This window comes from Cydia splendana, chromosome Z (genome assembly GCF_910591565.1).
Source record: "Cydia splendana chromosome Z, ilCydSple1.2, whole genome shotgun sequence".
Classification (NCBI taxonomy): domain Eukaryota; kingdom Metazoa; phylum Arthropoda; class Insecta; order Lepidoptera; family Tortricidae; genus Cydia; species Cydia splendana.
Genome location: NC_085987.1, coordinates 46,247,386 through 46,274,454, shown reverse-complemented (window position 1 = coordinate 46,274,454; position 27,069 = coordinate 46,247,386). Strand labels below are relative to the sequence as shown.

Below are 27,069 nucleotides of genomic sequence, written 5' to 3'. Positions count from 1 at the left end.
TTTGTTGTCGATTATTGGACATAACTTTTGTTTGGTAATTTATTTTTTTAACTTTTGTTCTAATTCAAAAAAAAATTACCGTTAGAGCATTTCTGAGAAGTAACCCTACGTAGGATATCAGGGTTTGTCCAATGGATAAGGTCACACTCTGTATAACTATAGATATTTAAGTTCTCATATATAAGGAGCACAAAAAATACTTCCATATTTATTTCTGTATGTATGTGTTCTTTATATCCTGCTACCCTATGGTTGTCTGGAAGAGATCGCTTCCAGCGATAAGACCGCCTGTTACTACCATTATTTATATTGTACATCTGTTATTGAATTTTTCTTTTGTGGTGCAAAGTGTATTTACTTACTGACTTATCTACCTACGAAGAAATCTGTTAATTTTGATTAATTTTCGCATTCCATTCATCTTTGTCATACTTACCTACTGTTTTGCCTCTTTCTCTTTCAGTGAGCGTTTATTTTCTAATAAATATTTCCCTTATCGACAAATAAACCCTACCTTTAAACCCTTACCGCTATTATGTAAACTGTATGACCCTGGGGCCATTACGAGTCCCACGCACCGGAGGGCCGGATAAGTGCGAATTTGTACCGCAAGTGAGACAGTTTGTATAAAACGTGGATAATCCGGGATTGAGGTGAATGGGCCGGAAATGGGCCTAGTTACGACCTGTACGGATATGATGGTCGTTCTTGTCTACGTGACAACGTGATAAAACGGTGTCCGTCACTTTCTATCCCACGATGTTAAAAAGTGACAGTTATTTTATCACGTGGATAAAGCCATCCATAATACGCCGGCTGGGGTTGACACAGAGGGCCTACCTCGAACCACGTTCGACGTGTTGTCTCCCTGTCACACTTACAAACGAATTTACAAGTGCGACAGAGAGGCAACACGTCGAACGTGGTTCGCGGTAGGCCCTCTGCCCCTAAACGTGCTAAGAGACCGATTCCCCTAGTGTACATTTCATTCGATAGCGTGACGAGCGTTCGCGTTTGTGTTATGTCTATTTTTGTATGACATTTTAAAAAGCGCGCCAAGCGGGACGTTTTAGAAACTCAAAATCCCATACAAAATGACACTTAAATCAAACGCGAACGCACGTCAGGCTATCGAATGAAATTTCCACTAGGATTTCTGACTGTATATTGTATTTGGGCGGCAAACCACTACGAAGTATTTTGCTACGTAGCGGGAAAACAATGCTACGAGCTACAGCGTAACACTAATAGCGCACAATCATGCGCAATGTTAATTTGCGACTATCTGCCCGATCCGAACTTTAAGATACGTCAAATATTATCGGCCGATTCGGAAAATGAATTAGAGATTAACTAGATATGAAATAGTAAAGATATGTGACGTTCCACGGCAAAAGGTACCTTATGGCCGCAATAATATTGGAGCGGCGTTAATAATAGCGTAAGCGCCAACCGCCATAAGATACCCTTTAATTGCCGTGGAACGTCACATATCGTTACTATTTCATATCTAGTGAATCTCTAAATCATTTCCCGAATCGCGCCGATTTTCAGCCCGATTCGAACTTTAAGATACGTGAGTTAATAGATATAGAAATGATATGGATTATATAAGTCAGTGTCAAATGTGACGTTTCTTCAAACAAAAACGTCATTTTTGACACTGACACATCTAATCCATGTCGTTTCTAGATCTATTAATTGACGTATCTTAAAATTCGAATCGGGCAGTATGGCTAGATACGATATGGATTAGATATGTCAGTGTCTAAAGTGAGGGGCAGTATGTTTTTTTTTTTATGTAATAGGCACACTAGGCACAAACAATCAAGCTATGATCAGTGATCACATCTTGATATTACGTTGATGGGCATTATAAAATGCATTCACATATAGTTGGTCAAACCAATTTGTCAGTCAGTAAGAACCAGGAAAACTATACTCATCCTTTTCTTTTGGGTGCTAGTACTAGAGTAAGACAAAGATAGTATGATTCTCTGTCTATGACTGAAATGAGCATTTCTTTTATTTTTTGCCATTTTTATATATTGCGACCTTTTTTGCCACTTTTGTGTTATTTCTAGTCAGGATCACGAGCCCTTTTCATCCTAATAGGAGAAAAAAGTGTCCTAAAATGTCCATACATTTTTCTAACTTTCCTTTTTATTACCGATATACAAAGTATATGGAGTGACACAATAGGAAAAAAGCTTTGGGACATCTTTTTATCCCATTAGGATCGTAAGAGCTCGTGATTCTGAGTAGAAATAACACAAAAGTGGCAAAAAAGGTCACAATTTATATAAAAATGGCAAAAACTAAAAGAAACGCTCAAATGAGACAGTCCTTTGACAAACTATACTTATACAGTTAACTACAACACAATGATACAAAATTCAGTTTAAAATCATTTACACCTTTTCATAAAGAAGTTTATCCTTCAATAAAACTAAGGTGTGAACCGTTAAAGGTCCCTCGGTACCTTTGCGGTTATTTACCCCTGTATACGGGATTTTAGGATAAAGGTTATATCCACATCCTACTGGAGTCACACTCTATTAGTTAGCGCTTATTGCTATAAGCTTATAGGTTATTATCGCCTGCAAGTTTCGAGATTTGGGTCACTGAGTTTTAGGAACAGATATTAAGTGTTTTGGTAATAATTGTGGGCTTTAGATACACCCTTTAGACATTAGATAATTCGGTGAATTAAATTGTACTGTGATTGTGAGTTTAAAGGTCTCACGCTAGACCGAGCCGGGGCCGGGCCTAGGCGTCTGACACGTCATTTTCTGTGACGGTAGATGGGTGATAACGTGGTGCTTTCCATAGAAAACGAAGCGCCGGAAGCTCCGGTCCGGCTGCGGCCCCGGCTCGGTCTAGCGTGAGTCATCCTTAATATGATGTTCAAAACAGCTAACGGTATTGCTCAAAAAAATTTTATCACCGTTTCGGGATGACTCGATTTTGCAACCTTTTGGAACACAGAACACTCTTAACTAACGAGCTATGGAGCTTCATTTTGTATAATAGTATTCTAAAAATGAACATACATCTTTTCCAATACGGAACGGATACATAAATGATGTTTCTCAGAACGAAATCGAAATTAAAATAAGGTGTAGCTATTCGACTAAATTTTGCGACGTTCATCGCCAACAAACTGCCCCGCAGTTTGGCGAATCTTTGTATTGTATTGTATTGTATTTTATTTATTTGCGTTAAGTACATGTACATGCAAATACAGTTTTATAGGTACAAAGTAGGTATATACAATTATTTACAATATTTACATTAATTATTATCCATTACAATTTCAATTATGTTTATAATTTAATTGGCACAAAATTAGAAAAACATTGAAAATACATTAAAATTAAAATCGATATAAAATAAATTTAAAGTTACACATACACACATAAAACTTACAAATTACAGTCCAAACTATATAATAATTACAACTACAATTACTTAATAATTAATTTAACAATAAAACCCCCACTCATAAAAAAAAATTGTTTTGTGGTACGCCTATTTTATTTTATATTTCCATGTTATTTTCAATAAATAAAACCATTCGGTTCCGAGCGGCGACTAATTCCGAAAATCGCCCATATTTTCATCGCAACTGAGTCCATTTTCCACCCAACAAATTTAAATTTTAACCGGTTAATGAGCCTAACTGCCGTATTCGAACTTCAAGATATTCACAAGAGACGACACGTACTAGATCCATTCTAGATACGTTATAGTTTAGATATCAACAAGTTCTCTTTTGCAGCGCAATTCGGGCAACCAATGTCACTTTTACGTTAGATAGAGTAAGATATCTATTAGATGTGAATTGGATCTCTAAGTCATATCCTGTGGAAATCGTTCAACAGTATCTTCAGAATCGCGCAAATGTCAAACTTGACTGGTTATATCTTAAACATATTGTTATCGTATCTTGGTGATGTCTAATAGATGTCTATTTCAAAATCCGAATCGGGCCCTAAGTCGCGGCTGTTATAAACTCCAGATACAAGTTTTTATATTTGTTACAGACACCACCGTGAACCTATACTCGCTCGGCTCGCACTCTGATGAGCCGGAGGGGTGCGGGGCGGGGTGCGCGGGGGCACTTCCCCCGCCCGTCGCCGCGCTCTGTACGCCCCGCCGGTTCCATAACCTACACGTAAGTTGAACAATATTTATAAAAAAAATAATGATAATTATTAAGGTATGAACCCATTACATTTCATTACAATATTACAATAATTAAACTAAAATTAAAGCTATAAACTACAACTAAAAAAGTAGGTACTAATTTTATAGGTGCAGCGGAAATCTTGCTCATACAGTAGCAGGTTTATACCTATTCTAATATAAAGTAATATTGTAAGTATATAGTTTTAACAAAAAGCTCCAGCAACGGATTTCCATGCACCATTGCCGGCCGGCGAACCTATACTCGCTCGGCTCGCTCTCTGACGAGCCTCCCCCCGCCCGTCGCCCATAGGAATCACCCATGATTCAGGAACATTTATATCCATGCTCATCACACAATTTAAGCGCCAGTACCGGGATTTGAACATTTCTCGAACGGTATTAGACTAATACCGTTCGAAAATGGGTCCACTAGGCGAACACCAAAAAGTTAAATTTAAAAGTGGAAAAATTACTGCCTTGCCTGAGACTTGAACTCACGGCCCAAGTCTCATCCAAGGCAGTAATTTTTTAAATTTATTCTGAGCTTAATAGCATCGTTCGCAGACGTTTCTGCTTGTTAAAAACCAAAAAGTTAACTATCAAAACTCATGTCCTTTTTTTTCCGGGAACCTTACGAAAATATCTTGCCTCAGAACTGTGTCATTCAAATAATAGTCATACTAGTCTAGAACGAAGATATCCGAGATAACTTTTAGCTTAATTAAAACGTAGCATTGTTGGTCACGGGGGTCTCGTTGCGAGGGTTTCGGTATCGTGGCTATTTTGATACTAGTTTCTCTTTATCTTGTAATATTACAATACCTCTTGTACGTGGTACATATGTATCAGGTATGTATTTCCAATGTCTACTTACTTTAAAAGGGAGCGTGACCCCCTGAAATTTGAAGGGGATAAAATAAATGCATAAAATATTTAGTGGACGTTAATGTTTTATTGGCATATTTTTGAAGTGAAAACTTCTTTAGCGGCGCTGTGCACTTTTTGTAATGGGGAAAAAATGTTAAACACGCGACAGCTTAAGACGTAAGATGCTTCGTAAGACGGACACGTGACCTGATCGAAAAACTGTGACAATGTAATGACAATTGCCGTAATTCCGCAGCTCCGCAGCAATTGCACAGTGCCGGCAGAAGTGAAAACTCAATAGAGTTTTCACTTCTGCCGGCACTCCCGGAGTGCAACCCGTTGTTTTTTTTGTAGTAGATATTTATGTAAATTCTAAATGAAATGTCATGAAATAACGGTCTAATATCCTTTGATATTCACCTGTAGTTTCTCGTAGCTTCCAAGCTTTCTCAAAGTTTACTCGACCGCCGTATCTCAAACTTTGATGCCGCAAGTTTATTTTGTATTGAAAACTTATTACTTTATTTCTCAAGTCTAAATTACTAGTCGAGGGTGGAAGCCCTAAACGACGGCGTTGCATGAACAAAAGATTTCCTTTGGCAGGATTGGTCCTTAGGACCCAAGGAGGGATTTAAGAAGTGGAGCCACCGAGATTTTTGATGTTAAATTTTAGGGGGGGGAGGGGGTGGGGCTCTCAACTTTATCTTGATATCTATATCATTTTAGTTACTAGGCCAAGTTTGGTATCGTTTTCGTATAAATCGGGGATGCCAAATTCATTTATGATATCATTCCGGCACCATTCTAAAGCACACATAAAATATAAAAAAAAATACATTTATTTTATTCATCTTCACGCTTAAACTGCTGAACCAATTTAGTTGAAATTTGGTATAGAGATGGTTTGAGTCCCAGGAAAGAACATAGGATACTTTTAATCTCAAAAACAATCCCTAAAGGGTGTAAAAAGGGAGGTGGAAATTTGTATGGCGATTTGATAACCGCTGAATCGATTTAGATAAAATTGGTATACAGATAGTTTGAGTCCCGGGGAAGAACATAGGATAGTTTTTATTCCAAAAAAAAATCTCTTAAAAATAAAAGGTAAGGTGTAGAATTGTATGGGAAATCAATAAACGCTGAACCCATTTGGATGAAATCTATGTCTACATCTTTGATTTAGTTGAAAATGATACTAAACTTGACTTAGAACCTAAACTTAAAGAATTATTAACCTCAAACATCGCAGACGCTTAAAAACCCCCCCACCTGCAACAATAATCTGGGTGGCTCCACTTCTTAAATCCATGCATCCTTGGGTCCTAAGGACCAATTCTGCCAAAGGAAATCTCTTGTTCATGCAACGCCGTGGTTGACCTTTTTATGCTCTGAGCACACTCAACTATACTTGTGGTATACAAAGTTTGACATAATACAGCGTTGTTATACTTTTTGTGTAACTAAAATTTTAATTAGTAAGTAAACACTTTATTCTACGAAAAGAAAGGAATAATAGTACATGTAGGTAGGTACTCAATATTTCTTGGGACGCTTGAGAAACTAGATCTAATATTAATACTAAAAAACATTGACTATGAGTAGGTCAGGGTGAGTAGATAATTTTATTAGTGTGTTGCCATGGTAACTCCTACGATTTGACAGTTCAAGGACTAATAATTTTAGTCTAATACCGTTCGAGAAATGGGCCCAAGGCTGGCTGGTGCTGGTAGCTGCATGTATTCCCCCTTTGGACCGCTTATAAAATCTAAATCCTCTTATACAATAAGAAAAGGCCTATTAGTGACGGAAGTAGTGTCACCCAATGTATGGGACGTGCAAATTTTGGTATCGGATGAATTCACTTGGCACAGATGTAGTATACGTAAAGCTAAGCCAATCCAGCCCGGTAGCCAACCGCCACCCCCTGGTGGGTAGGCAGGGGGGCATCCAAAGTTACACGCCGCATATCGGCTTCTATTTACCTACCACCTCGAGTTTGGTATCAGTTCCAGATAAATCGGGCATGAGGAATTCATTTTTGAGACCTTTGATGTACAGTTTAATAGAAAAAAATAAAAATATTGACGAATAAATCAAAATCGCTGTGCTATTTTTTTATTCAACTATTACTATTATCAGCCGAAACTAAAAATGCTAGAAAGTTGAAATTTGCACACCACTCACACCAGGTTACATTTATAATGTGTACAAGATATAAGAAGCGATTTTGAAAAATTCAATCCCTAAGGGGGTTAAAAAGGGGATGAAAGTTTGTATGGAGTTCATGTCTTTTTTTAAGCTAGGAATTTCAAACTTCGTTAAAAGGTATACTATTAAAATACAAGAAAACTAGTTTCAGCGTTTTTGAAAATTCATCCCCTAAGGTGGCGAAATAGGGGTTGAAAATTTGTATGGAGATCAAAATTTTTGTCGAGTGTGGGGCTTGAAACTTTTTATATGTGCATATTATTAGAATACAAGAAAAGTAATTTCAGCGTTTTTAAAAATTAATCCTCTAACGTGGTTAAAAACGAGTTGAAAGCTTGAATCCATTACAAACTACTTTGACTGCCCCCCCTGCCCCATTTTATTTTAAAGGTGTACAGTCATCAAATATATCGGGGCGGCCAAAGTGCTCAAAAATATGTAAACGCACACTCTCGCCCTGACAATAGAGGCGCGTTCAGAACTTCAGATATTTGTGAACGCCTTGGCCGCTCCGATAAAATCGTAACTTCGATTGTATTTTAGCGGCTTTTTGGTGGCAGGTTCGTCACTCTTAAGACTTATCATATATATAAAATTGAAAAACCAGAACGGGATAAAAAACGAGCGAAGAAGAGAGATGGCGCCTTACAAATTTCTAAAAAAGTTTTTGACACGTATCTCGAATACAACGCACGTATGATAAGAAAAAACTGTTTAAATCTATTATCTACATATGAGAATAAAACTAGAACATAAAAAGTATCGCTTTCGATGCGTATTTAATTTACAATAAGCAAAAGAAATTTTCATAATCTTCATTTTACGATTATCGACCATTTTCGGCAACTCTCGGTTAGTTTCGTTTCGGTGGTGCTACAGACAAAATTATTTGATGTGGTGCTACAGACATACCAAATGTTTATCTTTATCATGTTGGTATACAGTTATTGCGGCGTTTTATTACACGAATTAAAATAAAAAGTGCTGTCAACCTCAACCTTAGTCTATGTCCATACGAGTGGCTTGTGCCATATATGACTAAACTTATCAATCAAATTAGTATTAACTGAAATAAATGTCATATACTAAGAAAATTAGTATTATCGTATGATTATCGTGTTAATAATTTGTATTATATTGTTTTAAATTTCTTTTTGAGTTATATTATTCAGATTGACTTTCACGGCTTCGGCAAACATTACCATTCGTCCGGGAAATGGGCTGCCGAGATGGGGTGTCCGTAATAATGTGTGTGTGATAATTATACTTTAATGACTTTACAGATATAACCAATTCGGGAACTGTTTTCTCGCGTAATACGATACGACTCGACCAGGTAGGATTTTTTCTTCTTGCTGAAAAGTCACTATCAGATATATCGGAACGGCCGAGGTATTCACAAATATCTGAACAATGTAAATTATAATGTAGTTAAAGTGCATGCTCAGATATTTTGGAGCTCAAGGGTTGCTCAAGACCTGCTCAACCTCGGCCATGGCGACTGGCGAGAGTTATCGCAAGACCGGTAAAAATGACGTGATCTGGTGTCGGAGGCCAGGACTCATTTTGGGTCGTTGCGTCACCGTAGCCGTCGTAAGTAATGTCAAAATCCAGACAGGGAAATGGGGACTTTTTACGTTTGTATGAAAATGCGATTTATGGGCGGTGGTCGTACATATTCGTCTTAAGGCGGAAATTAATCTAATGAACGTTTTTGCAACTGGGCTTATAAAAATAAATAATAATTTTATGTTGAAACAAGTTTTAAATAAATACCTTCGTAGATGAAAAAATACAATCTTGCCTTTTATCAAAACACATCATTTTTTAGAGAAATTTGCGAATTAAGTTATCCAAATATCGGTTGCAAATAAGAAGTCCCTATCACAGTTGTGAACCCTGGCAGGGTTCAATACATAATAATATCGGTATTTAACTAAACATAAGACAAACTCTTTATTTCATTTACGCGAGCGGAGCTGCGGGCCCGTCTAGTATTATATAAGACCCGAGGCGAATGTTAAGACTCTTGTACCATCCTTGACGTATTGCGTAGCAACAGATCTCTCAAAGGCAATTCATTCCATTTTCTACATTCACTCAATTCATTCACTCTTTCATTTAGATGTTATCAAGTTATGTATAATTATTTTTGACGACCGGTCTGGCCTAGTGGATAGTGACCCTGTCTGCTAAGCCGATGGTCCTGGGTTCGAATCCCAGTAAGGGCATTTATTTGTGTGATGAACACTAATATTTGTTCCTGAGTCATGGTTGTTTTCTATGTATATAAGTATGTATTTATCTATACAAGTATGTATATCGTCGCCTAGTACCCATAGTACAAGCTTTGCTTAGTTTGGGGCTAGGTTTGATCTGTGTAAGATGTCCCCTAATATTTATTTATTATTATTTATTTATTTATTATCTAGGTTGCTTCTTCACGCGACTACGTCTGCGTTTTAGGTGAATCTACCTCTGTACCTTTATAAAAAAAATTAAATATGATAATTTCAGATTTTAAAAATATGTAGTTGATGTTGTTAGAGTTAGACCAATATAAGTCTGCAGCCATTTTGACAACAGCAGTGCAAGTGTTATTTTAAACGTCAAACTTCTATGAAATGATGACGTTGTTAACATTTGCACTGCGTGTGCTGTAAAAATCGTTGCACTTCTATGAAGTATGAAGAAAAAGTGCTGTGATTTAAAATAAGCAACTGATTTATATTATAATTATAAGAGTTGATATAAGTAAGTACCTAAATTAGTGAGTTGACTCGATTAAGCCACTTCATTTTCAGAATCACCCCAAGGCATCAAAAAGTCATTCCACAACATTAGTATACGTTAAGCAAGTCCTTTATATTCATTCCAATCTCGAAAGGTGGCCCTGTTCCACAAAAACACTCAAAATTCATATAAACTTCCTAAGGGTCCTCAAAAGTTGGACGTAGCATTACAAATATTCACAAATACCCGAAAAAAAATGTGTTTTCAATGGTGGTTAACCTAATGTAAACCCTATAGCAGTAAGATTAAGGTCGAATATCCTGTGGGTTTTTGGCAGTACGGTAAGCAAATAAAATTGTTAAGTCAAACAAAAACATTTTTCATTAGACGGAGATTCGGGAGAGAGTCTTTGAATTTAAAAAGTTGATTTGCAATTAGACGCTGTAAGCGGATGACAGGTGTTTAGCCGGCTACGGCGAAAACAAGCGGGTTATGATTTTAGCAGTCTTTTAGCGTTAATCATAAATGCACATCAATTAGCTTTTTTTTAAATACTAAGTCCATGGGAAACTAACATAGTGGTACGCCTGATGGTAAGCAGTCACCATAGCTTATGGACGTCTGCGGCTCCAGGGGAGATACGTGCGCGTTGCCGACCCTATAAAGACCGGGGGCCCATTTCTCGAACGATTTTAGTCTAATATTATTAGTGTGTTGTACCCATACGGTTTGACAGTTCGTGAACTAATAACTCTAATACCGTTCGAGAGATGAGACCCTATTTAAGAAAATTGTTTTTATAAATGCGCATTTCTTTTTTTCGAGGGTACTCATCGATTACTTTTATTTGTTAAAACTTATAACAAATTAAAATTCATAAAACATGATGTCCGCGGTCCCGAGCACGCCATCCATATCGCTCACGATTACGCTCAGTGAGAGAGAACAACATGAACCCACGGGACCTTAAGAATTCTCTGAACTGAAGTCATTTAATTATTAGTCTGAAAAATAGGGAATTTTACGCAAAACTCCGCGTAGAGGGCGTCACTAAGCCAATCACATGGCCTACCGTGAAACACGACAAGCGAAAGTTCGGTTTATGCCTCTCTATCACTCTTGCCTATTCGATCGATAGAGAGGCAGATAAAGAAATTTCGATTTTCGCGTTTCGCGGTAGGCCACCTGTAAACAAACCGCGTTGATGCATCAATGTCATAGTGAAAACTTGTCAAAAAACTGTTTAAGGCCTAGTATGTTTAAGTTACTCTATGGTTTACTAAACAAATTAGTGCTGCACTCTGGCGGCAGAACATTGCAGTAATACATGGTATAATAATATACTCCGCCTGGTACTCCATTCCCGTCTTTTCTAGGTCACCTAACTGACACAAGCCTACGTCATCATGCGACAGCGCTATATGATAATATGCGATAGCGCTATATATAGCGGCCATGTTATTGTGACGTAGGCCTGTGTCACTCTGGGAATAGAAGACTGTGATGTTCACTTAACATCATTAATCTAGTTTACTTTTAGAGGAATTATATTTATTATAGGTAAATAAAACAATTTATTATTCGGTCCATACAGAGCGCCCGTAACACAGCGGCCGCCATCATGCGCACCAGTGTTGCCAGCCATCTGCTTATTTATTGATGAACACCACATCTCTTCCTTTTTAACAAATTTGAAATTGTAGGAGAATACATAAAATGAATCATTGTACAGTACTGTACAACCAAAATTAACTTGCAACACAACACATTTCTAATCAGCATTTAGCTTTAACCAATTGAGTGATAACAATTTGAACAATGCATTTACAGACACTGACATAACTATTAAACTCTTAAATCACGACACACTTTTATAACTCAGTGTTTATATAATGATAAATATGAAGAAGTCGATACTCCGATTACAAATAAGTAAACTTACAGCTTTCCACATAGTCTTAGAAACCTTATTCCTTGTAAATATACCCTTTAGTATACAAAGATAGATAAATAGAGATATTTATTTGCATACCAGGTATTTTACATACATATACATGGACCATGAAAAGGGTGTAGTAAAATAGGAAGTTTACAATATCACAAGTCCATACATATGACTAAACTACTAATAGTTAATTAATTTTCTAATTGCTGTTATAAGTAATCAAGTAACATATAAATTTTTAAAGTAACAACTACAATACAGATAGCCTCTTTAATATGTTTACAGTCTGATTACAACTATATATTATCTAGCCAGCCATCATATGTTAAGAACAATGAGTGATGTTAGACCACAGTACAATATATATTTTTACTAGAGTCTAATATAGTCCTTAACATGGTTAAGGTAGACTGCTCACTGACACATCAATAACATGTAACATCTGTAACAATAACTGTTTCTTACTTATTAGTATTTACATACATGACATTTATTATTATTATCTATTTCCTCTCTCTTTCTTTAAAATTAAATTGTATTACAATGTATACTAGCAATTATCCCAATAAGCCTAGTTTCCCCTCTGGTTTGGAAGGTCAGATGGCAGTCGCTTCCGTAAAAACTAGTGCCTACGTAAATTCTTGGGATTAGCTGTCAAGCGGACCCCAGGCTCCCATGAGCCGTGGCAAAATGCCGGGATAACGCGAGGAAGAGAGAGTAGGTATACTAGCAATTATCACACACATATAAAATCAGTTGTATATTAACCCTCTACAGTTAAATACATGTAGAATATATTATTTTCATAAAAATTCCATGCAATAATTTAGTAGTTTAAAATATTTATATAGGAGCCAGTTACCTTATCAAATTCCTAACATTCTATTCCATAATTTTAATCAGTAATCAGTCATTAGTTGCTTTCATAGGTACATACATAAGGTGGTACATTTGAATAAGAAACAGTTATGAACCCTGTATGGGCACTGCAAATAACAACTTTTAGTAACTAAAACTCTTAGCTTGCTACATTCTATAAAATAACATTTTATATTATTTAGTTTAGGTAAAAATATTAGTTTAAATGCCACTTTTATTACCCCTATAAGTATTATTAACAACTTGTACCTAAAAGTGTTTAATGCGACCAGATTGTCAAAAGCATCAACAAATAGTGAAATTTAACGTAGTATACTCGTAGCTTTCTTGGACAAGCCAGAGCTTTAGAATTTTCCTTTGCACCATAAAAATAGCATATTTCAAAATAAATAATAAATAGTGAAAAAACATCTCAACAAGTTTCACATAGTTTTAAATTCCTGTATCATACATAGTTCTACAAGTAAATATAAAGATAAATATGCAAACTTAACGCAAATGCGCTATAATCGTTAAACATATCTTTAGGCTACAGACTTCTGTCACTTATCTAGTGAGAACCACTATAATCTGTGCATAAATTTTACATCATTGTTCATAAATAATTATGTATAACAGTATAGTTACTTACTGAAAATTTAAATATACATAGTTAAATACATCTTACTATGACTTTGCTGTTATCATATTAACAATGACTGCACTTTACAGATGTGTAACACTGAAAAGCTTATGTAGTAAGGAATTAATATGCTGAATATCTGGTCCAAATCCTGTGTTGGTATATCTATTAACAAAACTTGTTTATTTACTACTTGCCTTTGTTGCCTAATAGGTACTCGTGTATGAATATGATCTGAACTTGTAAATTTTAATCAGTTGTCTGGTCATATAAATATATACAATGTCGTGTCGTATCGTTATTTACTTAATAAAGAATCCAATACCAAACTTTGGAAACACCAAACAGGACTCCACAGACCTTTCGCCAGAAATCTGAACAAGCGATATACTGTACCGCACATGGTTTTGCATTACATCCCAAATGGACTGTTTAGCTCGTAGCCAGTTGTCAGCCGCATATTCCAACATATCTTTGGCATTGTCACCTGTAAGAGAAATACAGAAAATTCATCTGTTACGCTATGGGTGTGTTTATACCTATTTGGGTAGGTATGAGAAATTCAAACAGTTGTCTGTTGTGAACCATTAATCACTAATCAAGTTGATGGACTAATAATTTGATCTTGTCATTCTTGACTAATACAGTAGACTTGTTGACTGGTAGTATAAGCAGTATACAACTTTTTTTTTTTTAAATCAGTTTTGCTTGATAACAGCTTTGGTAGGATGGTTTGTCTTGTAAGGGTGTGTTTTGCTAAAATAGCATAACAAGCATAAATGTATGACCATAAAAAATGTATTTTATTGGGGATTCTAATGATGTTTGTTTTGACATCCATTTAAATAATTCGGATTAAGTAATGCTAATATCATGTAATTTTACCACATATATTCATTGCTACTTTGTAATGTACACATTTTCATGAATTATTGAGTTTAATAAGGGTACAACATATAATCCCTTACAAAAGATGATTTTATACCACCGGACCTAATGTATTTATTATTTCATATACAGGCAGGCAGTAAAGCAGTACTTTTACAAATGCAAATGATACAAGTCCAAAATATGAATACCGATATGTCCATTTGTTTTTGATTTCGACAATGTGACTTGAATCACTGACATTCATGATTTGACAGTTCTGTCATAGTCACTAGTTAGGTTAAATCAAAACTTCATTGAGATTTTCTTTTACTTACACTTACCCTATTTCCAGACATTTAGGGTTGTACAATATACTTTCCAAACATGGCTCGTAACATACCATATGTGATGAGATCTTTATACTTCACGCTGCTAAGCCAGTCTCCATTTCTGGTCACTGATATTTCTTCGAAAATGTCGTACAACACCTATATAGACGTCTTGCAAATATAATTATATAGTTAACAACATTGTACTTATTTTAGTTGCTAGTCTGAATGTGTTAAACTATACTTTTTTATATTATATTTAGGACATATTGTGACATATCCATGATTTTAACACTTGCAACAACATCCAATGTCTACATTTTGCTCCGTAAGTTTGGAAAATCTGGTGATGGTCAAGAAACCTGAAAACTTACACAACCTGTTAGTCCATGTTTGCCACAAAACTGTAACGAGCACAGTTACACATTCCTGGAGTACATATAAGAATCTAGTAGATTCAATATTGTCTTGAATCTAATCTGGAACATTACTTTTATTTATTAACATTTAACTAAACACACAACATTGTTCTGAAACAATCTCTATCTGTCAAGTGTCAAAAGTGACACATCTGTGACATCTGACAGTAGCAATGGACTCTATAGTACTATAGATAGTTTAGCCAGGGACTGTCTCATTTCAACCATAGAGAGACAAAATCATACTGTCTTTGTCTTACGCTAGAACTAGCACCCAAAGAAAGGTTGAGTAGTTTTTCTATTCCATGTTACTAACAAATTTGTGTTTGCCAGCTTCACATTACAGGATTTGTTAAGAACTAATAAAGTACAATACAACTCACATTCACTTCTTTACGTTCCATTTACTCATGGTATTAAGTATATTATTTATTACATCATTAAATGTTGCTATTACTTTGCAAACTCAACCATATGAGTTCCTTAACATCATAATATATGTAGGTATGGAAATTTCCCATTAACCATCTTGTTGATTCATGATCAACCATTAGTTCCCATCATTTTATGGGGTTGATGATGTTATCCTTTACGACTTGGCGTACAAATCGTTAACATCATCATTTCGGCAACAGCCAGTAGTCATTTTGACATTTTTCGTTTCAAACGATTTTTTCCCATCATTTTATGGGGTTTATGATGTTGTCTTACAACTTGGCGTACAAGTTGTTAACATCATACTTTCGGCATCAGCCTAAGCCAATAACTTGTTGGCATTTTTATGTACATATATATGTACACACAATCACTGCAATCGCTCATAGATCTTGAATTGAATAGCCTAGATGACAAACATTGTAATTAATTATATCATTTGTGCCAGTATATTTTGAGAATCATTAATGTTTACATGAGATCCGTTAAAGGTCAACACAAATGTTCTTAGTTTGACCATCATACTCCAAGCACAAAACAGACTTTACTATGCAGTACCTACAGCAGGTACTTAGACCTTTTGGAAATATGGAAACAAGTAAATTTATATTTTGCTGGTGAATATGTACATCGTTTATAGTTTGCAAGGCAACTACATAGGTACATGTATTCTTGCATAAAATGTAAAGAAGTATTTGAAACAGAAACTGCTACAAAATACAAGTTATTATTTTATAGAACATCTTGTATTTTACCATATGAAATAGATAAGGAATCTAATATTTGATACAATTATCCATTCTTCCCTTTTAAAAAGAAAAATAACTTTTAGTTATAACTTAATCTTGTATTGTATTTCCATATACTTAGGTATTTCTATATTATCAAATTAATTTTGACGAATTGCTCTATTATTTCAACAGACTGTATTATAAAATTCAACATTTGTCATCTACCAATGTACTTTATTTGGTTGAATGTCCAAAAGAACCATACACCATTTCCTAATCCTCAGACGCCTCCGAGTTACACCCATTACAGGCATCTGAAAGTCACTCATATCTTGTATTTCTCACGATTTCATTGTTTTGTACTTTATTTTGTTCTGATATACATGCGTTCGTTTTGCAAATCGTCGGCCCTGTTTACAAATTAACCAATATGGCGCCAATATTTCATCAATTTGCAATTTGCGAATTTCATAGGTACTCACGGTTTTACCTCGTCGCCACTTGTGATGTTCACTTAACATCATTAATCTAGTTTACTTTTAGAGGAATTATATTTATTATAGGTAAATAAAACAATTTATTATTCGGTCCATACAGAGCGCCCGTAACACAGCGGCCGCCATCATGCGCACCAGTGTTGCCAGCCATCTGCTTATTTATTGATGAACACCACAAAGACCATGTTTTATTAGACTATGGCAGTAATACTCCCTATTATTTGAGGACGCGAAGGACTAGAGTCTTAACCAATTAATTAGGTAAAATAGGCGCTAATGGGTTACTATAAATAAAGTGTGAGTGTGTGGAGCATAATTGTAAAATTGGAATATAGCTGGTTTTGCGATACACCCACGCAGAGCGTTCCGTATATTTATAAAATCAATCAAGACTAACTACCCGCATTTCGAGGAATTTACGTACCATGTTATTTCTCTGCACCCTTTGAGTTCGAGAAATTCCTGGACGTATTAATTTGTAATTCCTCTGAAAAGCTTACCTCTGAGGTAGCATTTCAACAGGAATTACAGGATTATTTCAAACTAGAAACAAGGGGACCGCCGTAGAGCCCTCTCGATGTTTCCCTGGAACTTACATTTCAAGAAATAGAATATAGATCGATGCCTGCGCTTCAATTCTCCATGCACTATTATATTATATTGCAGCTCTTTGAGGGGATTATGAATATGCGAATGCTTGGAATTTAATGGAAATATGCTATTTTACGGTAGTCGTGCCCTAGGTGTTGCAGTAGACGGACGCCATCACCGAATACTGGAGGTATTTCCAAAACTCTTTGCTGTACTGGATTACCAGAATCCACAACTGGGTTAACCCTTTACCTGGCTTTACCTGGCAGTTCAAAAATGACAGTCGATTTTCAGTCTTACTCATCGAAAATAGAACACATGTCTGAAGTTCCGTGTGTGAGAAATATGTATCCCTTAGCCTGGTAAAGGGTAAATCCAATTCGGTTTTTGTGAATTCTTTTTGACGCTTAGTCTTTTTGTGGGAGTCCAGGGAAAATAGCACCAAAATTCTAGCTTAAAATAATTTCTAAGAATTTTTCATTTTAAAAGTGAGGTTCGAACGGGATTTGCGGTAGTTTTCTATGTATCATCGGTTTTTAAATTTAATATTAATATAGTTTGGCAAGAGGCAATTGTCAGTGGAACACAGGTAGAAATAATCACACTTTGCGTATTCTAGTTTTTTTTTATTAGCCTAACTTAGTGCCCCACTGCTGGGCAAATGCCCTGTCTTTGGTATTCTCCCATCATTTTCGGTAAAATGTGTCCAACTCGTCCCGCTATCTCCTTTTCAGTCTGCCTCTGTACCCCGGCCTGCACCATCTATGGTGTTCCGTGGGTCCCACTTAGTAGCCCTTTTGGCATACCTTCCCATCAATATGAAAGTCGCTAGAGAACTCATTACTATTGTCACTGTGACAAATGTTTTTTTCATTCGCTGGAATCGCTGGTGACAAAGTACAAAATGGGTGGTAAATTAAATTCTGTGACTGCACTAATTTTCCTGGCAGACACTGTCGTGAAGATAATGATTAATTCAATCACAAAATTTAGCAAATTTTCATATAATTATTCGCATTTTACTTACAAATTAAAAATTTCGGATAAAGTTCAGAATTCAACGGGAACTTTTTTTTTTTAATTGTTTGTATTGATTAACGATATTATTTTATTGTTAAAGTACCGTTGATCCCGTTTTTGTCATCAGCTTAGGATCGAAGATGGCACCCTGGAGAAATTGAGGGAACTCTTAAAATGTTGTAGGCGCTTTAGTGATTTTTTAAATATTGTATTTAATAACTTTCCCATTTGCTTACGGATGCCATGTATGGTAAAATAAAACTGGCAATCATCATTTAAAGCAGCTGTTGTGTGAAGTGAATTATGTTAGCTAAATGTCATTTGTTTAATTCCTAGCATATTTCATAAGAACTTCGCAGTAAAAGTTAATTAGTTTTAGTTATGAAGAAAGTGTTTCCAAGCCTGTCTTACGCTGCAATATCAATTACTAGCGTGCGCCAGCTATTTCTAAAAGTGCCTTAGATTCCTGTACAGGTATTGTCTTGTATTAAGCACACGCCTTTACAAAGTCATGTACCATCGTCCACACTGTAGACTGTCTTCTTCTTCTTCGTTACACTCTTGACAGAGTGGTCGTGGCCATTATGTAGACTTTTGAGCGACTTGTTTAATGACACGACGCGATTCCTCTCGTAGAGCTGCTTTCCGTGAGCATTCGCTTACTGTGGCCGACACACTGGCTTTGATTTGGTCGATCCATCTCATTGGCGATCTTCCTCTAGCCCTGTCACCTCCCACTCTTCCTAGCACAACTAGGCGTTCTATGGATGTTCCATCTGTAGACTTTACATCGGTGGACATTATGCCTTTTGTAATAAGGTCCATTGATGTACAGTTAGGAGTGTAAGCAGTGTTGCTGTCTGTACCATCGTCTAAACTTAAGAGGGCCTGTAGCGCATATAGCCAGGAAATCGCAAAGGACCAAAAGTTGTGGCGACCTGTTAGAGGCCCATTTCTCGAATGGTATTAGACTAATAATTTCAGTCCACGAACTGTCAAATCTTATGGATAGGGGGCTATTCATAAATTACGTCATTTCAAATTAGGGGGGGGGTCTGGACATCGGATGATGGTAGCATGACGTAGGAGGAAACGGGGTCATTCGAAGCATGATTTTTGGATGATTTTAGGGGGGGGGGGGGGAAGGGTCAAAAATCGTCAAAAATCGATGAAGTAATTTATGGACAGCCCCTAGGCCCCAGGGGCCCATTTCTCTAACGGTATTAGTCTAATAATATTAGTGTGTTGCCATGGTAACCCCTACGGTTTGACAGTTCGTGGACTAATATTATTAGTGTAGTACCGTTCGAGAAATGGGACCCTGACCTAGTGGGTAGTGACCCTGTTCGTACATTGGCATCACAGACAAAACATCCTCCAGACTTAGCATAGTCGCGCTACCCCCTCTGCCACGCATACGGTAATTTTACTCCATGTTCGAGTCGAAAGTGTCTTTGTGTGACGTCCGTGTCTTTGAACGGACCAATCACGGCACGGGATTTCGCTCACCTCGTCCCGCGCACCCCCGCATTTTTGGCATCATCGGTTGCATGAAATAATTGCTCTAAACTCGGTCTAGAGGATTCCTAGTCTATGAGTGGCATTGACTGCCGGCACATGGGCGCGTGCGATAGAAAGGATCAGACGGGTCAATGTACTAAATTCTTCGTGCTTAGCGTCCTTACTTTACAGTTCACCTTCATATATGTGATGCCTTCCCTTGAAACCTTCAATTATCTTTTAAGTTAATGTTAACAAATGTTATTTTTTCTGTTTTGTTTTGATTTTTGTACAATAAAGTGTTTTACTACTACTACACTTAAGTTTTTTTAAGTTACGCTTAAGTAATTATGACTAAGAAATTAATTTTTGAAAATTTACCGAGCAGTTGATATACCTACTTATATTACTGCAAACTACCATGACATGACATTACGACCCACATACCTACGAGCTTTATGTAGTAACCGCTAAAAAACGTTGAACAGTTACTAATACGAATACAGAACCTCCTCCTTCTATGAAATGGAAGTCGGTTAATAAAAAGCTCGACTACGGTACGGAGACGTACCTCGTAACTTCTGTATTGTCTTACATTGCGGGGCGAATTATTTTGTATGGTAAATATTTTTATGGTTTTTCTAAGCAAAATTTATCTCAAGGTCCTTAAGGTCTTATACTAACCACCGTTTAAATATTAGCCCGTATTGAATATACAGACTGTATATTTCAGTTCAGTTTTCTCCTACGACCGTTGTATTTTTTAGCCGTCACGGTAGAAAAATGGCGGGTAATATAAGGAAAACGCTGGAGGTGAATTTGTGTGGTTATTTTTCCACTTTTTCCCTTTATATCGTGTTTTTATCATCTTGATAAAGCTGTGGTCGAGGGGTGACGGATTCACACGCCTTTATATTTTTCAAACATGAATGCCATCTTCATACAATTTATAACCTAAAAATGCGAAATGTCGCAAAATTTAACTGAATCCACTTGATAAAAGGAAAAGGTTCTCACGGCTCGATTCGGGAAATGAATTAGAGATTCACTAGATATGAAATAGTAAAGATATGTACCATAAGGTACCTTTACCCGTGGGACGTCACATATCTTTACTATATCGTATCTAGTTAATCTCTAATTCATTTCCCGAATCGCGCCGTCAATCTATCCAGGAGATTGAAGATCTGGTGTCCGAACCGAACATCATTGGAGAATCGAAAGCCGCTAGACTCCGATGGCTCGGGCACGTAGTCCGGATGGGGAAAGATCGCGCAGTCTGGATGGCGTACTCTGGAGTACCAAGTGGCCGAAGGCCGCCTAGACGCCCTAGGTACCGCTGGAGAGACGAAGTGCAGAAAGACCTTAGCGAACTCGGCGCCGTCGACTGGACAGAAACGACATTGGACAGAGTAGCATGGCGGTCTTTGGTGTCGGAGGCCAAGATCCACTTCGGGTCGTTGCGCCACAGCAGTAAGTTAGTCTCAGGGGGCCCACAGATTACCAGTTCGCCGGACGACATCACCCTGTCAGTTGTTCGGAGCTATCAAATTTTGCTTCTAACTGACAGGCCGATATCGTCCGGCGGACTGGTAATCAGTGGGCCCCTTCAATCTAATACAGCTGTATTGGCCATTTAAAAATCCCGACTGATCTAAGTGTGGCTGTGACTGGCATGTCGAGCGCTCGAAAGAATATGAATATATATATATATATATATATATATATATATATATATACCTACGGGTTAAGTGCGGCTGGCCTTCGCATGGGGGTTTGTTTACACATTGATTGGTGTTATTGCGAGTTTATCATTTGCCACTGATAAACGCAAGTAGCAAATGTGTAAACAGGTCCCAATATGCAGAACAGGCACATTAATAAAGATTCCAAATTGCCTGTTTATTGAAGCTTGAATTAAGCTAGAAATAATGTCAAAATAAAACTATTTGAGCTTTACTTAAGGTATAAGTATAACGAATGGGTGTTGGAAAACTGGTGCCCAAGAGATAAGGAGACTACTATCACACCAGCACTTAAGGCGAGGTAAGCTCTTAGAAACGTAATTTTTAGTGCAATTTTATTAAGAAACGGCAAAGATTAAACACGTGAAAAAAATATATGTTGCTTTTGAGACCTTTATGTAAGTACGTCGGGTACTCGTTACATAATTGGACAAACTTCGCTCGATAGAGAAAAAATCCAAACATACCCTTATTTTCTACCTTAAAACTCATTTCATTTCAATATTATACTACTTGATGCATTGAAAATCACATCAAAATAAACGTCTGTAATGATGTAATATCCGTCGGGTTTAATATTGTTAATTTCGTAACACATATAACTTTAAACTCAAAATTTACGAATTCACGGCACCATTTACTCGCGCCCCCGCTGCCAGCTCGCCGCTCAGTCCCGAGCGGGACGCGTTGGAGGTCGGACGCTTGCCAATTTTTGAAGCGCTCCATATTACGATTGGTTGATAGTACCTACAGTTTTTCATGGTATAACTCTAGATTCTAAACTCCAGTGGGGCCCCCATAATTCTGCTCTTTCGAATAGACTGAGTTCTGCAGCTTTTGCAGTGAGCAAAACTCGTTAGCTAACCGATGTGAAAACAACTCGATCAGTATATTTTCATAACTGCCATAGCATTATGTCATAACTCATAAGACAGAAGGATCAACCGTTCAGATACTATTGTAACATTGACACGACCGAATAGTTACTAGAGTTAAACTAAGAAAAATCTGCAGCGATTTTGATAGCCCACGCAGACCGCAGTGCAAGTGTTATTTATACGTCATAATTTCATAGAAGTTTGACGTTTAAAATAACACTTGCACTGCGTGGGCTATCAAATACGCTACAGACTTTTCTTCGTCTAACTCTAAATACCATTTTACCATTTTTGTTCTGCAGAAGAGGGCTATTCGAACAATATATAAAATGAACCATAGAAACTCACTTAGAGATAAATTTAATTTAATTGACATAATAACAGCGCACTGTCAATACATTTATTAGAATATTCTGTATATGGGTATATAAAAATATTGTCAATTTTAGGAAAACTTGTGACATTCATGATATCGATACCTTTGGGTTCAATTGGCGTAAAGGACATTTTGGCGAAAATGTGTTATATATACAGTTTTATTCAGAATTCCAAGCGCTTTCGTTCTGCATAGTTAAAATTGTGATATCTCTTAAAAAGTTGCCTTTACGATTACGACCCAATTTTTTACTATGATTTTGTAAAAACACCTTAGCTCAGGGACCGTAAATGACCAGTTATAAATAACATGTTCAAAGATGTTATCGTAAAGGTTACCGCTAAATATAAATATTGTTGTAAATGACACATGTCTTTGGTCGTCCTTTAAGCCCTTCATTTGTCTTGATGATTTTTCATATCGTATGGTCAAGATGGTCATAACGGACATATTTTAGTATTGATATTATTTTACTTGCCCTTTACAACCCGCCCTAAAAATGATTTTACCATAAGTATATGAAGCGAACTAGGTTGTACAGGACTTTTCTAATATTTGTGTCTTTTACTACCACAAATTAGTTTCTAAACTCTAAATTCAAAACAAATAGCATGGACGTAGCGGTGTATAATATCAAATAAAAAGTTTCCTGGGACCTTTATTACTATAATGTACCTACTGTTTGTCCTTAAATTTGAAAGCATTTACGCTAAGAGTTTTTTCCACAGTTATCTTTATTCATGGGCGTAAAGGTCTATAATACCAAATTATTAAATAGTTTTATGGGTCCTTTATTACTAAAATGTAATGTTCGCCCTTTAACTTAGAAACCTCAGCTCAGGTTTTTTCAGAAACTATCGATTTTACTCGCAGTGGAATCTCTTATAGTCCTGCGACAACATACTAGCCTGTGCATAACACACTCTGTACCTCTCTGATTCGCATTTTTTGTTGATTAGGGGAACAAGACAGGTGTATCAGCGACTGCCCATCGCCTCGCTATCCCGATTATCATCGGAGATGCAGCTTGACCGGGCGCAGGGTTATGTTATGCCTGTTATTATTCATCCCTGATCAATGGAAGTGGTTGTTTGTGTGTAATTTAATTATTTCTGTCATTGCATGAGCTCGGCTACAATAACTCGTTGATATAAAAAAAAAACTTCGTTTCAAGCAATTTAGAAAGTTTGAAACGTATCTGGACGAAGAAGTAATTAATATTTAATGACCAAATCGGTTTAAATTAATTCGTTTACTTAATTGTTTCGTAATCGTTTTAAAAGAAGATACTCGATGATGTATAGAAAGTAAGTTACGCAGACGTTAGCGAATATGTCAGTGTCAAAGTCGTGGTAAGGCTATTGAATAAAAATACTAGTACTAAAAAGCTTTCACATACATCTTATACAAGAATATCCATTATTACCAAAAAATTGAAAATTGAACGACTGTTCCAATTGAATATTATTATGATTTAAATTTCATCGAACTGAATAAATGCTATAGGTAGGACTTTGGGCCTTAGGAGGATAGGGGATTATTAAGGACTGTGTTTGACAACTTATAGGACGATCGACAGCAGCATATTTTATCAATGGTATCGATATTATCTAACTTTTGTCCTACAATGTGGTTAATCTATCTAAATGAAACCACACTTGAAGACTAGTTAAATCGCTCAGGTTACATAAACATAGGTACATAGATAGCTACGAGTACATTCATACTAACAAACTCGGCAAGTTCAATAAAATATTGTCCGAATGATAGACAATATTATGTCCACTAGACAATAAAACAATATAACAATTAATATGAGCCTATTTTTAACATTACTTTTAAATCGATAATTTAGGAATAGGAAATCGTACGCAAAGTAGTTATTGAACACTCGCTTATCTCGGCAGTCCAGTGTAATGTTGCACGCGCCCGGTCAAGACAAGACTGAAGATACCTTTGGGTTCGATTGGCGTAAAGGACAAAATGCTACTTTTCAGGAGACGCGAATAACTGCGATGTTTTGTTTAATGTTGATATACGTTTTTTATTTATCGAGCTATATTTTTGATGTGTATTGTTAGTCTCTTTAACCTAAATTAGCGATCATATCTATAAATTCAATACGAAAGAAGTTAATGTCCTTTAAAATTGGTCAAAAACACTATGAATGGCCTTTACGACCATGACATTTTTGATAATTTAGTGAGTCTTGTTTAGTAGGGGTCGTAAGTGACATACTCAGACTTTTTTATTCTAAGTTCGTTATTTATGTATATCAAAACAATTTATAATAATTACTTTTACTATACTATGTATTTTATAACTGGTCATTTACGCCCCCTGAGCTAAGATATTTTTCCAAAATCATAGTATAAAATTGGCAACATTTAAAGAGATATTGAAATTTTAACTATACAGAACGAAAGCGCTTGGAATTCTGAATAAAACTGTATATATAACTCATTTTCGCCAAAATGTTCTTCACGCCAATTGAACCCAAAAGTATCGATTTCTAAAGCTTATTATATCACACAAGACTACATGAATGATAAAACAACGTGGAATTAACTGTGATTAGAAATGATTGATTATTTATTTTACTGTGGAATACTCTAGTATTGTATACCTACATATAATTATCTATACTTACCACCATTGTAAATTTCATGATATACTCATCAAAATACGAATTAGCCTATAATCAATTTCAATTTTATTTATTTCGTCAATATATAAACCTTATTCAATATAAATTTCCGGAAAAAAAATCGGAACTAACAAACCAGAATACGGATGGCGACAGAATATGGAAGTAGACGTGTTGCGCGGGAATCGTGCGGCGGGGCGCGCGGGGTGCCCCTCTGTCGATTCTATCGCTGCGTCTGCTTCACCCCCTTGAAAACGTAAAACTCGAGTATAAGAGCGCCTTATGAATAATTAATGCTCAGTCGTTATTACCCACGTGTTTACATGAGCGTAGCGAGTGGTTAGGTACAAACTTAATAATTAGGTAGTACCTTAGAAATGACAATGCGGAGCTATTTTCTAAGTTAATACGAAGTGATTTTCCAAAAACTGAAGCTCATATAAAATTACCTACCTATAATTTTACGTAAAAAAGGAATAAAACTCGGCCCATCCGTTGGAGAGCTAAGATGCCACAGACGGACAGGCAGACAGACAGACACACAGACAGACAGACATCGCCGTCAAACATAGAGCACCCCTCCTTTGCGTCGGGAGTTATAAACGTTTTCTTTATTTACAAAAACATACTCGGAAATAAGAAGTGTAAGTTAGGTACATATATTTTTTATATGTAATTTAATTGCAAAATAACCATGAAAAGACACTTCAGCCAAACGATAATAGGCCTTTTTATTAAAATCATAAAGTCTCCCCTCTTCAAAAGTTTTCAGTACTAAAATTATCAAACTCGAAAATTTATTTTTATAGTATTTTGAGTGTACTTTCAATTAACAATTTAGACAAAAGTATCGTTATTTATGGAATGGGGAGACAAATATCAGAATGGAAATTATATAACAAATACATTTATACCCACATTTCAATTGCTTATCGTAAATAAATTAATAAAATCGTACTTGGAACCTAAAATTCTAGTGCAGAAACGTATCATTAGCTGCACACCTTTTAGAACAACAATGACCCTCGTTCAGAGCATGAGAAATGAAAACATACTTACATACAAGTTAAAATAAGTGTTCCGTGAACAAAGTTTTGTACGGAACACTAAAAAGCTTGTAAAAAGTCAATTTAGGGCAAACAAGACCCTTTTTCCTATAACGCAGGCAACACAGCTGTATGGCTCTGTATGGAGATACAGCCATTGTTATAGTGCCGTCTCTGTCCTTCCTTAAAACAACATCTGGACTCGATTCGAACTTATGAATGAATTTGAATAAATGCATAGCTAAGGGACCTTCGTATACGTACATACACGTACATACATGTATTATGCTCGCCAACAATAGCATGTTATTTATTACCTACATTATATTTATATGCTAGAGCGTTGGTGGCCTAGCGGTAAGAGCGTGCGTCTTTCAATCCGGAGGCCACGGGTTCAGGCTCTTACCAATGAGTTTTTTGGACCCTGTATGTATATACGAAATTAGTAATTACATTAGATATTTACCAGTCGCTTTTCCCACCCACAAGATGGACAGACGACCTTGTTAAGGCCGCCGGAGGACGCTGGATGCGGGTCGC

General features: G+C 36.4%; 1 protein-coding gene across 1 annotated transcript in view; it reads left to right on the top strand.

The window, feature by feature from the left end:
- LOC134804014 (adenylate cyclase type 6-like) overlaps positions 1 to 27,069 on the top strand; it is a 391,384-nt gene that overhangs the window by 259,352 nt on the left and 104,963 nt on the right. The window contains exon 5 of the mRNA XM_063776869.1: positions 4,047 to 4,177. Coding sequence (XP_063632939.1) covers positions 4,047 to 4,177 — 131 coding nt within the window. The remainder of the gene's footprint in view (positions 1 to 4,046; positions 4,178 to 27,069) is intronic.